The 16,970-nt window shown below is 33.4% G+C and overlaps 1 protein-coding gene across 1 annotated transcript; it reads right to left on the bottom strand.

Moving 5' to 3' along the window:
• Window positions 1-8,212: 8,212 nt before the first annotated feature.
• Window positions 8,213-13,031, bottom strand: LOC141672749 (nucleobase-ascorbate transporter 2). The gene is made up of 14 exons (XM_074479406.1): window positions 12,664-13,031; window positions 12,119-12,216; window positions 11,827-12,003; window positions 10,952-11,052; window positions 10,799-10,874; window positions 10,638-10,697; window positions 10,191-10,375; window positions 9,701-9,797; window positions 9,524-9,610; window positions 9,339-9,397; window positions 9,170-9,261; window positions 9,005-9,082; window positions 8,757-8,917; window positions 8,213-8,667 (listed from the first exon to the last, which is right to left on the bottom strand). Exons 1-14 carry the CDS (start codon window positions 12,752-12,754, stop codon window positions 8,455-8,457), a joined length of 1,575 nt encoding a protein of 524 aa, XP_074335507.1. The 5' UTR covers window positions 12,755-13,031; the 3' UTR covers window positions 8,213-8,454.
• Between the last annotated feature and the right edge of the window lie 3,939 nt (window positions 13,032-16,970).

Raw genomic sequence — 16,970 nt, 5'->3', positions numbered from 1 at the left:
ATCTTTTTAATTGTATTTGTACTTTTGTCTTCACTTGTAAACTTGGTGATATATAAACCAAGTTGCAGCTAGTAATTAGATAGTGAATTTTTCCAGAGCTGTTTAGAAAAATCCAGAGAGAAAATCATCCAGTTTGTACTAGGACGCAGCTGTGATCAATTCTTTGAATCACAGATTTTCTGAAATACACATCTCTGGTGGAACAACAAATCCACCAGAAAAGTTTTTGAAGCCTTTGTATTCTTTACATTTGTGTCTTGAATATATATTTGTCTGCACCTGCTCAAAGCAATTCACACACAACTGTTCAGCAAAACACTTAGCCTTTGAAACTACTCAAAACTTGAAAAAGTTTTGAGATTTACATTCAACCCCCCTTCTGTAAATCTCATTGTTAGTTCCTTGGGAATAACAGCTTCATCCAAAGGTTTAGTAAAAATGTCAGCTATTATATTTTTGTTGGAACAAAAATGAGCTCAATGGTACCATTTGTAGCATATTCTCTAATAAAATGGTACCTTACATCAATGTACTTTGTTCAAGAATAGTTAACTGGATTAGCTACTATAGATATAGCACTAGTATTGTCACACATAATAGGAATTTTTTGTAACACTAGGCCATAATCCATTAGCTGATTTTTAATCCAAAGCACTTGAGCACAACAACTTCCTGCAGCTATGTATTCAGCCTCAACTGTAGAAGTTGATACAGATTGTTATTTCTTCTTTGACCAAGAAATTGACAGCTTCCACTAGTACTCTTCCTGTCAACCCTGCATCTAGCAAAATCTGCATCTGTGTAACCAACAGCTTCAAAATCAGTTCCCTTAGGATACCATAATCCCAAGTTTGGAGTTCCCTTCAAATATCTGAAAATCCTCTTTACAGCCATTAAATGTGATTCTTTTGGATTGGCTTGAAATCTTGCACATAGACATGTTGCAAACATGATATACGGTCTACTTGATGTTAAATAAAGCAATGATCCAATCATCCCTCTATAGCTTGAGATATCTACACTTTTGCCCTTTTTATCTTCATCCAACTTTGTTGCAGTAGACATAGGGGTAGATGCAGGTGAATAATCAACCATACCAAACTTTTTCAATAAATCCTTGACATACTTAATTTGGCTGATAAAGATACCATCACTTCTTTGACTGACTTGAAGTCCAAGAAAGTAACTTAGTTCCCCCATCATACTCATTTCATATTCACTTTGCATAAGCTTAGAGAATCTTTGGCAAAGCTTCTCAATAGTAGAACCAAAGATAATATCATCCACATAGATTTGAACTATGATCATATCCTCACCATGTTTCTTGTAGAAGTGAGTCTTGTTTATGGTACATCTAGTAAAACCATGCTTCAGAAGGAATTCTGACAATGTGTCATACCAAGCTCTAGGTGCCTGTTTTAGTCCATATAGAGCCTTGAGTAACTTGTATACAAAATTTGGAAATCCTGGATCTTCAAAGCCAGGTGGCTGTTGCACATAAACTTCTTCTTCTAGCTCACCATTCAGGAAGGCACTCTTGACATCCATTTGATATATTTTAAAATTTGAATGTGTAACAAATGCTAAAAAGATTCTTATTGCTTCAAGTCTTGCAACTGGAGAAAATTTTTCATCATAATCAATTCCTTGCTCTTGTGAGTAGCCTTTTGCAACCAACCTTGCTTTGTTTCTGGTGACTATACCATTTCCATCCATCTTGTTCCTAAACACCCATTTTGTTCCAATTATGTTTCTATTCTTTGGTGCAGGAACCAATTTCCAAACTTTGTTCCTTTCAAACTGATTCAGCTCTTCCTACATGGCAGATATCCAATCAGGATCCAGTAAAAGCTTCATCAATTTTCTTAGGCTCTACTTGAGACAGAAAATATGCATGTAGGAACTCATTAGCAGTTGCACTTCTAATCCTCACACCAGCAGTAGGATCACTAATGATTGCTTCTCTAGTCTGACTTCTATCCCACTTCCTTGTATGAGTTTATTCACCTGTGCCTTTATCATTTTCTTCATTGTTGGTATGTCTGCTATATCCTTCTTCTCATTCTCCACCTAAATTTATGCTATCAAATTCAGGTGTCTGAGATGAGCTTCCACTTTCATGATTTTCCTACTGAATAGTCTCTTCATTTATCATCTGTTGTGCATCAACTTCATCATCCCCATCAGAATCATTATCAATGTTAAGGTTTTCAAAAGCAAGGGCTTCAACTTCATTATCATCAAGGCATTGCAAGCCTGGACACTTGTCATCATCAAAAGTCACATATGTGTTTTCCATAATCTTCTTTTGATCAATCACATAAACTTTGTAGCTGTTCTTTCCAGTGAATATCCCAGAAAAATTGCTTTAAAGACTTCTGAGTCAAATTTTCCCACATATTCAGAGTTGTCTTTCAGAATGTAATACTTGCTTCCAAACACATGAAGATGCTTTACAGTAGGCTTTCTTTTAGACATTATTGAGTAAGGTGATTTGTCATATGCTTTGTTGATGAGATATATGTTCTGAGTGTAACATGCATTGTTAACAGCTTCTTCACAGAAACTTGTTGGCAACTTGGCATCTTGCAGCATTGTCCTAGCAGCTTCAACTAATGTTCTGTTCTTTCTCTCAACTACTCCATTTTGTTGAGGTGTTATAGCAGCTGAGAATTCTTGAACAATGCCTTTGCCTTTGCAGAATTCACTCAAAGTTGCATTTCTGAATTCTGTTCCATTGTCACTTCTCAATCTTTTCACACAATTATAATTTTCAGCCTATTTTTTTATCTCTTGATGTGCTCAATTATGATATGTGGAGTTTCATCTTTAGAGTGCATAAACTCTACCCAAGTGTATCTTGAGAAATCATTCACCATCAAAAGTGCATATTTGTTCCTTGAAATTGATAAGACACTTACTGGCCCAAATAAGTCCATGTGAATGAGCTGCAATGTGCACTTATAGAATTCACAGTTTTTGACTTGTGACTTGATTTTTTCATTTTTCCTTTCTGATAAGCTTCACAAACTTCAACTTGAGCAAATTTCAGTTTGGGCAAGTCTCTTACTAACTCCTTTTTGACCAAGATGTTAATTGCCTTGAAATTCAAATGAGACAGCTTTTTATGCCAAAGCTTGCTTTATTCTTCTGATGCCTTGGTGTAGAAGCAACAAATGTCATCCTTATTTGTTGAGTCCAAGTCTGCAACAAACAAGCTTCTTTTCCTTGCTCCTTTCAGAGCAACTTCACCAGTTTCCTTGCTGATAAAAGTGCATTCTTCTTTGTTGAATAAAACTTCAAAACCTTTATCTGCAAATTGGCTAACACTTAGAAGATTTACTTTAAAACCAGCTACCAGTGCTACATCATCGATGACAATATTTTTAGAAATAATCTTCCCATATCCCATTATGAATCTTTTGTTGTTGTCTCCAAAGGTCACCAAAGGGCCAGCTTTCTCCTCAAACTGTGATAGTAGAGTTTTATCACCTGTCATATGCCTGGAACATCCATTATCTATGATCCAGATGACTTTCTTCACTTTGCCCTGCACACAATGAGTTTTAAGTGTGTTTAGCAACCCAAGCAGTGTTGGATACTTTCATTTTGTTAACTGATTTAGCATAAGTAGAATGAGTAGTTTCAGATAAAATAGAGTTCAATGACTGTTGTGCATTTTCCCTATCTGATGTAGACCCAATTTTTGTCTCTTAAGGTCTACTCTCAGTTTGTGACAACTTTTCATCACTTTTAAGTTACAAGGAATGCAGTCAAACTTGTCACAGAAGGAGTAGGGATCACTTGTATTTGCTTTATTGTATTTGCAGGCTCATTCAGTTGGCTTGCTAACTGCCTTTTTAAAAAGGTGAGTTAGGTGATTCACGGAGTCATATTTTTCATATTTCTTTCTTGGAGAAACTGCAACATAAGCAAAATTGTTTCTTTTATTTATCCTTATTTTCCTATTTCTATTTTCCTTTTTCTTTCTTGCATCTCCAGTTTTGGTTTCTTTAATAGGTGTCTTGGGACTTTATTTGTCCATGAGCTTCTCTTCAGTATTGGAAGACTGAGTTGATTCTGCAGTTTTCTTCTCTTTATCCTCATAAGCAATTTTTTGCTTGATAATTAATTCTTCTTCACAGAAGTTGACTTCACATGCTTTGAATATAGGTGCATTAACCTATTTCAAAAAGGTTGGAGCATCTTTAGTTTTCTTTGCTTTCCCTTTGTCACCTATAGTCTTCTTTTTGTCATTCAAAGCATCATAGTCAAGGCCAATAGCAATGTTTGCACATGGCTTGTTTTTCTCATGGTACTGTCCAACCAGTTCATATGCATTTCTAAAAGATTTCAGCTTTACTTCATTCTTTTCCAGCTTCTCCCTTAGCACTGCCTCAATTTCACTTGCACACTTGAGCTTGTTCTTTAGATATGCATTTTCTTGTTTTAAAGCTTCAAGCTCCATCAATAACAATTCAGTTTCTTGCTTCTCACTTTCAAGCTTCTCATTCAACTTTGTTAGTCTGTTAACTTCTTCATTAGCAGCAACCATGCTTGTGTGGATATGAAACATTTATGTGCTCATCTTCTCTACAGTTTCCTTATATTGACTCACATTTAAATCAATTGTGGTAAGAGTTGGAACATGTGATTTAGATGAGGATGATTCTCCTTGCTTCAAGACCATGAGTGCATAATTTCCAAATTCTTCATCTTCATCATTCTCAGAGTCATCCCAACTTTTACCCTCTGCAATATAAGCTTTGCTTTGTTGTTTCTTTAGAAGAGCTTCATATTTTACTTCAAGTTCAAGATAAGCTTTGTCTTTCTTTGCCTTCTTGGGTTTCCTGCATTCTATAGCAAAGTGGCCTAGTTCATCACAATTGAAGCACCTTATCTTAGATCTGTCAACAGATCTAGTTTTGTATCCATTCTTGCTATCAGAATTGTACTTCCTTTTTCTTTCCAGCTGCTGTCTTTGTTGAAAAACTGTCCTTTACTCTTGAAGTACCTTGGCTTCTTTAGTCTAATATTAGAGAATTTTCTAGCCAAATAGGCCATTGACTGATCTATCTCATCAAGTTCTTCAAGAGTGTAGAACTCATCTTTTTCCAATTCCAGAATGACTTGTTCCTGTGAATCATTTGTTCTTTGCTCACTTATTGAGGCAGCTGGAGTTTGAGATCTTGATTCATCATTATATGTTTGGCTTTCATTTACAATTAAAGCACTTGAGCCATCTACAACATGTCCTTGACCAGATCTCAATGATTTCCTTTGAATCATTTCTAGTTCATATGTTTTGGGAATTCCATATAGAACTTCCAGTGTTATTATGCTCAAGTCTCTCCCTTCCCTAATTGCTGAGATTTTCTGTTCCAAATGATCAGGGAGAGTAAGCAAGAACTTTAGGTTCACTTCTTCATCTTCATAGTATTTGTCATGAAGTTGCAAGTCATTTATCAGCTTATTGAATCTTTCAAACACATCAGTAATGCTTTCCTTTGGCTTTGCCATAAACCCCTCATACTGTGAAATCAGTATTCTTCTTTGGTTTGACCTAACTTCTTCAGTTTCCTCACACAATATCTCTATCTTTTCCCAGATCTGTTTTACAGTGTCACAGTTAACAATGTTGTTATACATTACATTGGCAAGTGACTCAATTAAGATTAACTGCAAGCCACTATCCAGGGAGACTTTCTCTTTCTCAGGCTCGGAGTATTCTGCAGGGTCCTTGGGAGCATAATGAGCTGGAATAACCATATCTCCATCTGTAGATTCCTCAACTCTAACCATAGGAGTGAAGGGCCCATTCTTGAGGATCTGAATGTAGAGTGGATTGGTCATACTGATAAACAACATCATTTTCTTTTTCCAAAGAGTGTAGTTAGCTTTGTCAAAGATAGGAATTTTGATACTACTGATTTTCTGTGTATTCATTCTTCCAAGATCTTGAATCTGTTTACTTTCAAATTTTGCTCTGATACCACTTGTTAGGAAATGAATAACACGCAGGGGGGTGAATGTGTTTTTCTGTTTTTGAGCTTTTCTTGAATATTTTTGGTTGAACAAAGTAAATTTAATCTTGTAGAGACGATGTGTTAATGCAGTAAATAAACATGCAATAAATAAGAACACAATCTTTTCAAAACTCACTTAATTTTTATATTAAAAATCAAGAATGTTTTGCTACAAAATTTCTAAGCTCTTTGTTTAAAGAGCTTAGCTTCTTCTTGAGAGAGTTACAAGATTTTTATCTAAATTCTTACAACTAACTGAAGGACCAGTGTTAACTTTATAGTTCGGTTAACTGTTGGTTTACACAGTGTACAATAAGACATGCTATTAGTTTTTCTAAACTGTCACTTGTCATTTCTATTTATAGAAAAGTAGATCTTTCATTTATGGCTTAGCATATCTTTAACATCCTGTGATTATCTTGATCTTCCTTTGTCAGTTAATCTTCACCATTGATCTTGCACATTCTTCAAGCTGCTTTTTGTAGACTTGTCAATCCAGCTGGTTGGATTGTTTGTTGATTGTTTATCTTGAATATTGAACTGGTCTGTGATTTTGTACTTTGAGAATTTTACTCGAGATCTCCAATTAGGCATATAGAGATCTTGACATCTCGATAAGTATAATGACTTATCGATATCTCTAATGCTCTAGTGATATTGACTTATAGAGGTCTCTGAGTTCTCGAATGAAACTTTGGATTGTCGAGATCCATCGGCATCATGTCTTCACTTTGACTTGTCGACAAGTTAGAGTACTCTAGTGAATTTTGACTTATCGATATTTCTGAGTTCTCTAGTGATCTTTGACCTATCGATAACTCAGAGTTCTCTAATGAATGTAGACTTGTCGATAACTCTGAGTTCTCTCTCCAACCTTCATGTCTTCTTGACTTGTCAATATCTCTCTAAGTTCTCTAGTAGCTTTCCTGATTTCTCGATAAGTCTTTTGGAGTTCTCGAATGACTTCTCTATAACACTAAATCTGTGACTTGTAGAGATCTTGACTTCGAGTATTTTTAACCAAACAGATTTATTTAACTCCAAACTTCTTCAAAATTCTTCTGAGTCATGATCACCTTGATCTTCTTCCAGATAGAATTCTTAGGCTTGATATTATTTCAGGAAAAAGACTTCAGTCTGTTCCTTTGCATTTTTACAGACTTTAAGTGTTACAAGTACAAAATACAAATTTAGATAATACAATTTACTTAGGGTTGACAAATTATCTTAGTCTTGTTAAGGTACATACATGTTTTATACAACACTAGTGATTGTAGATGATTTTTCAAGATTTTCATGAACATATTTTGTAATATCCGGGATGTGTATCGTGTAATTATTATATGAATTTGTGTTAAATTATGTGATAATTGGTACCTGTGTTTGTTGTTTGTATGTGATAAAATTCGTGAAATTTTAATTTTCATATTCCCAGAACGAGGTATAGATTATTTTGATATTTTTCTAGTAATTTATATGTTATTATATGATTTTATAATTGATTTATTAGATTTAATTATTTATTATTTTGATTATTCGGGAACCGTCCAACTTCAACGATTTATGCGTTTTTACTACCCCTAGCCTAACTTGATTATTCCAAGCATTTTGTGTTTTTTAACTTTTTCGATCCGAAGTACGGATTTACCTGTACGATTCCCGATACAAATTTTCGATATTATTTAATCATCCCGGTAAACAAGATATTTTCAATATACGATATATTTTGATTAAAATGCTATATTTTCTCGTAGTACGAGTAAACAAAAGTTCGAAACCCCAAAACTTTATTTAAAAGCCCGGTTTTGATGTTTATCCTATAACCGGTACCGAATTGGATCAATTTTATTAATACCTAGCTATTAAGTATTTTATTTTTATATCCGACATAATCCAACTGGTTATCAATTTTATACGGATCAATTTTTGTCAATTTTAATTGATTTTGAATTCGATTTCGGATTCGAATTCAATTTTGATTTTATTCTATTTCTTCGCTCACCCCTAATATGTAGGAGGAAAATAATAAACCAGCCCACAATTTTTTTTTAAAGGAAAGAAGCCCCCATTTAAGATACGCCGAGCTTGCATGCCTGCGGTTTTGTTTGAGTTTCTATTTCTTTATCTCGTTTAGATAGTGACTACCAAATTCTATTTGTTTCTACTTCACCGAGCAAGATGAAACAATCACACCAAAAAAAATCACTGTTTTATTTGGATTTATCTAATAACATGAGCTAAAATAAATGAAATCCTCCCAAGGAAAAAGAGTGATAGAGATATCATTCACTCATCATGCAAACACGCTCATCTGGCCATCTCTATTGTCACTCCTCTTTGCAACCATTTTGCGGTTTTTGACTTCCTCAACGTTTTCTGGTTGTATTTTAGATTTGGTTTTCTACATCAGTTGCAGTTCTTGAATCAATCACGAAGGAGGAAAAAAGCGGTTGAGATTGAAAGGAAGAGTATAAAACTCTTCGTTGCGACTGTCACCTTTAAAATTTCTGAATTTGGCCCACCATGACATTCCTCTGTCTGATGCACTTTCTTTATATTCAAGTGTATTGTCAAGGAACACAGCGGCGATCAACGCAACAGTTGGTGATGATCCGAATATTGTGTTCAGAAAATCATTGAACTGCATTTTGGACAAAAACTTAAATTATATATTCATGTTTAATTTTTATGATACAAAAACGCATACGGGCAGAGAAAATAAATCGATACCCATTGAGCATTGGTATGTGAAGGACCATGAAGAGCACCAGCTGTGTACTGCCTGAAGTACTCAGGTATAGACAACCCGAGGTAGAAGGAAACACCAACAATGAACAAGCTTCTCATAGAGTTCATGTTTGTGAACTGTAAAAATGACAATCCTACTGAAGCTGAAATTGTTGCCAAAACATTATTATTAGAAACATTATTAGTAAGAGTATGTACGAATGTCGATATCTTGAATTATAGGAACTTACCAACTAGGCCAAATAGGACGCAGTATATAGCAGCAAATATTGTGAAGGGTATCGATGCAAATAGGGCTCCGAATTTACCTGTGATTGATGATTGTAGAAGTTACATTTCACGCAGTAATACATTTCTTATGAAGAGGTTAAGCTTATTAAGCTTGTATCTCTCACCTAATATAGCAAAGAATATCATAAAGCCAGCTGATATTTGAATCACTCTGCGACTACCAACTCTTGTGCTCCCAAGGAGGCCAACATTTTCCCTGTTTGTCGATCAACTTGTTATGTAACATTTCAAAAATAACAACTAAAAGTTCATGACAGTTGTAAGAATACGTACACAGAGACAGTAGAACCGGTGAGTGTTCCGAAGAGTCCATCCAAAAGGATTCCAATTCCCTATGTATATTTATTTCATATAAGCGCGCATTCACACTAGTTTCAAAACTGTTTTTCGCATGTCCTATAATGTGAAATCCACTTTATTGACGATGAGAATCAATAAATATAGTAATTCTAACAGACCTGCCAGCCAATCCCACGACTGAGAACATGAGCAGGTGGTGGTGTAGCACTTGCCAGACGAGATGCTGCCTTATATGCTCCTGTTGACTGTTTAAGAAACAATAATTAAGGCAGCATCTTCACAAAATTAGACTCTGGATTGAAATTTTTTTGACCTATCGTCCAAGTGTGAGTTACCTCTATGAGGGAGACTATAACAGCAGCCATCATTCCAAACGAATGTCCAGCATCAAAAGTAGGAGCACCCCACTGAAGTGGGTAAGGAATTTTTATCCTGAAGGGAAATACAATTCTAACATAAGTAATGCTTAAGAAATTTGATTACGATAATGTTTAATAAGTTTATTAGATTTTCCTGAAACCTCAAACTGTTAAAATAATTTTATGATTAATTATAAAAAAATGTTGTATTATATTTGTACTTTGTGCAACACATCACTGACACGAATTTATAGCAGTTAAAATTCAAAAGGCACAAACTTGAGCTGGCAGTAACTTGCATAACGATTGCCTAAAACATTTGTTGTCCGTACTTAACATTCATATCATGTATTATCCATCAGTATCCGTATATCTGGTGTTTTTGTTAATCAACATGCACATACATACCCTAAACTTCTACAGACAATGTTTTTACTGATCAATTAATAACTAAAGAAGTTCTAACCATGGTGCGGAAGAAATGAGATTGGCTTTATCAGTGCGGCAGTGCATTTGAGTTTCCTCTGGATGATGTTTGTATGCACCGCTGGCTGTCAGTAGGTGTGCGTATGCCCATATAACTGCTACTGATATAAGAAGAGCAAAGCGCTCCAATATCGGAACTTGTTTTGTCTGCAAGTGTTTTAGGTACTGCACAACACAAAAAGAGCAAAATCAGAACAACATTTACATGACGATCTATACTACTTTTTTCAAGGATTCACTAAATGCACACTCCAAGATATAACATGCAGGCGGCATTGCCTCTCTCTCTCTTGGTAAAGATATAATGAGCATAAGTACAGCCTATGTGTAAGCAAATCCTAGAGTATTCCAGCATGCAGTTTATATTTATTGATAGGCCATTGAGATTATGCTAAGGCTTAATGAAAGCAAAGAACAACTGCAGCACCTGGGAGAAGGCGACAAATAGGATAAGCATTGGAACACCTATTTCCACACATTCTCCAACCTGTGAAATGGTCAAAAACCATTTGTCAAATTTGATTTAATCTGATGTTAAGTTTCTATTAAAAGAATTTGATGTAAAACATGTATGAACTTTCACTATACCACAGGGAAGCCTCTGTCAAACAACCCAAAACCGACCAATGCCACCACAGGAACCATATTAAGTGGACTGAAAAATCTGATTAGCCACCATACAGTTAAGAAATAGTTTTATGTTTGTCAATGAAATTCGTTAGAAAAAGTTCAAAATTTTACCTGGAAAATATAGCCCAAAGCTGACTGTAACCCAAAATTATCTGCACGCTTGATCCTACTATTAGAGCACCTTGTATTGCTCTCATGGTACTAAGAAATCTCTACAAGTGCAAATAGAATCTTAAAGTTTTTATAACCATCTTTTGATTTTGACACACACACACACACTATTATTTCCGACGGGAAAAGTACTTGTATTGCAATGTCTTGTATGATGAAAAATAATCTGCGCATGATACAATGAACAATGTTTTTACTTCCATGATTCATTTATTTAGTACCAGTATTTATTTTATTCCTGGGTCTTTTCTGTCTTGTTTAATGGGAAGTACAAAAACAAACTTATCAAACTGACTGAGCAGCAGCTTCTTATTGCCTCATACCTTTTAAAACTTGCTCTGTGCAGCAGTAAAAAATGATCACATCCAGGTCATGAACAAACTAGTGAAGATTTTCTGCTAAAATTTACCCATTTTTTAAAGAAATTGTAAAATGCTGAATGCAACTTGGTTGAAGTATGCGAGTTATATATACAGAAGACACATTATTTACATTGTGTCACTTACACAAAGGGTCCAAAGTTCACTACAGAGACAATCCAGTATGAGGGAGAAATAAAAATTGCAGCCTAGTATAAAGAGTCCGACCATTCAACAAGTCGATGTCTAACTTTTCTTGTAAAATGGTATACCCAACACCAAGTTATAATCCGGAAACTAGCACAGTTGCATTGATATTGTCAATCAAAAATACAAAATCATTGTATTCCAAGTTATGCTGTTTAATTTAGTAGCACATTTAACTTAATGAACTAAATCAGATGTTACACAGAGCAATGCACACATTGTCAACAACATGAAATTTAATCCACTTACCACGTGAGGATCAAGGATTGCAGTTAAGGATCTGTCATGAATAATCGACATAATGGGGACCATGAATGCCCAAGAACCACCAATGACAGTAGGTAATCGTGTTCCGAATAGCGTTTGTATGAGTGTATTAATTCCTCCAACAAATAGTAGAGTTTGTATTACCCTCACTTTATCATTCTAATCACAAAAAAGAAAAACAGAATCACATTAATACCATCAAAAAATGCCACCAATATTATTCTAAAACACTCAATAAACCAAAAATAAAAATAAAAATCGACAATATACTCACATCAGATCCACCCATCAAAGGAACAAGAAATGTAGGGATCATCACTGCAGTCCCTAAAGCCAGTATATAATGTTGGAAACCCAAAGCTATTGCTTCCCCTGTTTCATCAAATATATGTGCCAAAAATGAAATCTTTACTTGAATACACACACATTGAGTAATTTTTTTTATCATGTTTTTGAACAAAAAGATTGAAACTTTAGCACAAATATATGAAAATCAGAGACATGGGTTTTGATCAAAAAGATTGAAACTTTGATATACTAGCTTCCAATTTAGCAAGAAAATGTGGTAAAAATGAAATCTTTACACAGACATTGCCATAGTTTATGTTTGATAATGGGTCATAAACAAAAAGATTGAAACTTCAGTACAAATTTATAATAATCAGAAATATTGGTTTTGATAAAAAAGGTTGAAACTTTGACAAACTAGCTTCCATTTGAGCAAGAAAATGTGGTAAAGATGAAATCTTTATACACACAATGACATAATTTCTGTTTGATAATGGGTTATAAACAAAAAAGATTGAAACTTGAACATACCCCATGAAGGATTAGAATCAATACAATACTCCAAGCCTTGAAGTTGGTCCATTGGAGGATGGCTAATCTCTTCAACTTTTGGAGCTTCCATTACAACTAAAACCCTCACTAAACCCCTTTCTTTGTTTCTTACTCAAATGGGCTACCAAGAAATGAATCAAAGATGAAAAATTGAAGAACAAGGAAGAATAAAGATTGAAACTTTAGTGAATCAATGAGATGAAAAGAGATGGAAAATGCCAAGATAAATTAAAGCTAAAGAATCAAAGAATGGGGGAAAAAGTAGAAAAAGAAAAAAAGGGGAGCAAAGAAAGAAAGAGCAAGTGAAGGTGGGAGTGGAATTTCCTTAATTTATATATGTATGTTTATATATGTTTTTTTTCAGTTGGTTGCCACTGTCCAAGTCTTCACTGTCCAAGTCTTTTTAGTCTAGTTCATGTTTGCTTCTGTTTTTTTATTGTAATAAGTTTGCCGTTAAGTTATGTGAATTCCCAAAGTGACCTTTAAGTAACCTCCAAAACCAGATGTTACCGTTACTTCTGCAGCTACTTTTTTTATTGTATTTTACACACACAGTGGCACACAGTGTATGGATGATCTGCATGTCACTTTTGTTTATGTAGATTATGGTACAATCGTACCTTAATTTTATTAATCAGGTGCTGATATTTAAGGACATAAATGGAGGAACCACAGAATCTATATGGGGAGGAACCTTAGTTTATGTGTGTGTTTTTGTTTGATTTATGCTGTCTATATTCTTGAATACTTCATCTTGAAAGCAGGGAAAGGTAAAAAATAAGTAATAAAAAAAGTAAAAATAAATAAAAGTGATGCACAACCACATTTTCTAATGAGAAATGTTATTTATGGATCAAATTTTTTATTTGTAAAGTTGAAAAGCATGAAAAGATAAAATTATTATTATATTGTTTTTCTTTCTTTATTGTTATTGTATATGCACGAGCAAATTATTTGGTCTGAAAAATAAAAAACTGGCTCCGAAAATAACATTTATCTTTGCAAGATAATGAACTCAATAATATAAATAAACCATATTCTCTGTAATTTAAAATTAATAAGTGATTTAAAATTGATAAATAGATAAATATTCATAAATTATTTAAGTGTTTGAATAATTTTACTTATGAGTCATTTTCTTTACTTTAATGCAATAAAATAAATAATTTTTATATATAATTATTTTAATTCATAAATTTTAAATTATAGTAACAATTTAAAACATATATTTTAAAACTATATTTGATGGAAAAAACAAAATATCAAAATAGGTAGAAAAAATACATATTATTACTAATATTCAATTTATCAACTTATAAGTTATAAGTTCGACTTAAGTTGATATGGATATTTAGGTTGTTGTTAAATATCAAAGGTGGTATTAGTATAGATGATTGATATTGACTTCAGTATGGGATGTTGTGAGGATCAAAATTCGTATTGATATTTAATTTGATATGACAACAAAATAAGTATTAATATCAAGAGTTCGGTTTTGAATAAAGTTTATGATTTAATCCATAATCATTGTTTCATGTTATTGTTGTTTATGATATTTTCGTAAACAATTCTCGTAAAGATTTAAAGCTCGCTCGAAAATATCAAAAAAGGTTTTGACTACAAATGAGGAACCAATTTCAGGGATTCCTTAATTAAAATTTTCTATTTCAGCAATTAGGATTTCAAATGTTATGCGCTATTGCAGATGTCGATTTTATATCAAAACGACCATATATATATATATTACAATGATCTTGCTGAGTATTTATTTCGCTCATACTTGCCTGTTTTCAAATTTAACATCCAGTGAGGATTAACTTGCGCTGTTTAGCCGCGTAATTCGAGGAAGCAAGGAAGAAGTTTTTGGAAGGTGGTTGGTCCAGGGTTTGTGAACTAGTGTAAGTTCTGTTCTGTAAAGTTGTTTATATTATATTAAATTATAGTTGTGTATTTACATTTGGACCCAGTATACTTCTTTTCGAAGTTATACTAGCAGGTTTAGTTTTGAGTTTGTAAAATGTGGTAAAGAGTTTGAAAAGAAAGTGAAAATTATTTGTGGAATTTGGATATCTTGTTTCTAGAACTGTAACCTGAAAAGATCTTGGTGTAGTTTGGGGTCACAAATGCTATATTTCGACTGTTGGCATTTATTTATTTGTTTAATAGGTTAATTTGGATTGAGCTTTCATCGTGACGACCAAATCCTCTGACCCCGGATTTGGGGCGTTACAAACTATTTAGGAGTTCGAAATTACTAACTATTATATAATTAGATATAACTTCGTAATCTGCTAAAATTAGTTAAATAGAAAATCAACTACACAAGATTGTGAAAGATAAATAAGAGTAATTTAATTGAAGAAATTTATTCAATTATTAAAAATTAGGATTAAGGGGCAAGATAATCAATATAAGTCAATATATTATTATTAAATATTAATAACAATTATTATTATTTTGATTTTTAATTTTGCTTAAAAAAATAATTTATTTATTTATTTCACCATTTGACCAAATCAACCGATTTTTGACCGAATCAACCAATTTTTGACCGACTTTTGAAAAAGCTATATTTTTTTTCAATTAATGTAGAAAGGATTCATCCCAATTCCAATTAACCGGCTACTTAATCCATTAATTGGCAGATTTAGTGGTGTGCCAGGCCCGTACATAAAACATTAGGATGTCACCATCATTATGTAATTCACTACAATAATTTTCTATCACCTTTAGTTGACAACTTGACATGCTGAATGTTGCTGGAATCTATTGGAGTCACTAGTCAGCTTATCTCTCGTCCTACTTTATAATTTATTTATTTTTTTGACTTAGCATACATTTTAATTAATTATTCTGACTTACATAGAATGAATGAATGTCACTCTATGGTGTATATGGTGTTACCTCTTTTGTGTCCTAAGTGGTACTTGTGGAGAATTTTATGTGTTTTCATGATAGGATTAATGCAAGATCATTGTAACTGGTTTACTATACACAGGGAGATCAGGTGAGTTTTAGGCTCATTACAGATTAGTTTTGGGATCGTTGTAGCTGATAATTCATGATTTGAACTGAAATTGGAAAAAAAACATGCATTCTATACCAACTGCTTGTGTAACTTTCACTTCATTGTAAGCTTGTTTGTTAAATATAGCGGCCATGACAGACAGGGTGGGGGGGATAGATTTGAAAGCACCTGAAATGAAGTTTGTTGTTTTATCAATAAATAAGTGTATATTTGTAGTGTACTTGTCTGCTGCAAAATTTAGTAAGCGAGAGAAAGGAGACTAGTACAGTAATAGCTGAGTCATTTTTGGTTTATTTCCACGTGAATCAGTAAAAACAAACCTCTAACGTCTCTTTTTTCAAAGCTACCACAACCAGCTACATTTTCTGTATCACAGTCTCGCAGAAGAAGAACAGAGCAATAATATATCTAACTATCTCTACCATTATTTAGCAAAAAATAAAAATAAAACTAAAACTATTCCTACCATTTATTATACTTAACACGAGTGTCGGTAACGTCACAAATTTTCATTTGATAGTCGTTATGCATCGAAATATATCTTATTATCGATCACAAATGTATCTTAGATTACCCAACGATTTTTGGTGTAATATATATATTTCTCTCGCTTCATCATAAAATATTGAGGATTCGAATTTGATGGAGTATATAAGTCTATTTAACCGAAGATAACTAGTAAAAGAACGTGTCATGTGTTACAAATGTAAATTATTCAAATGGTGGCATATTGAACTGAAAACTTTTAACATACATTGTTCTGCAAAGGTGTGTGCACATATGTTCATCCAACGTTTAATTAGTTTCATGTAATATTTGTCAAAAAAATTGTGTTCTTAGTGACAAGTAAGGTAACAAAATAATGGTAAAATACTGTAGTGACAAATAACTGAAATTCAAAAATTTTACTTTCTTGATGCAAATATTATGGGCCTCACAATTGTTAAATTACTCAGCTACCACCTGCCAAGATGACTCATAGGGGGGTCACTCATCATACAAAAAACTCACAATTTGCCTATGACTACTAATACACAATTTGTCTCTCAAATGTATGCAGATGAGTCCTTTTATGCCTCCTAACAATTTTGGTCTGTTCTTGGTTATAAAGTTAATTATGGTTTAATTTCTGTTAATCCGTTGGTTACCTGGTGAAAGATTCCTCCTCTGTCCCGTATACGGGTAAAAATGGAATCGTAAATCATGCCATATATGAGTAAAAATCGAATCGTAAATGATGACATAACTTGAAAAGAAA

This window comes from Apium graveolens, chromosome 7 (assembly GCF_009905375.1).
Source record: "Apium graveolens cultivar Ventura chromosome 7, ASM990537v1, whole genome shotgun sequence".
Taxonomy (NCBI): domain Eukaryota; kingdom Viridiplantae; phylum Streptophyta; class Magnoliopsida; order Apiales; family Apiaceae; genus Apium; species Apium graveolens.
The sequence above is the reverse complement of the archived record's forward strand: the minus strand, read 5'-3'. Positions and strand labels throughout refer to the sequence as shown.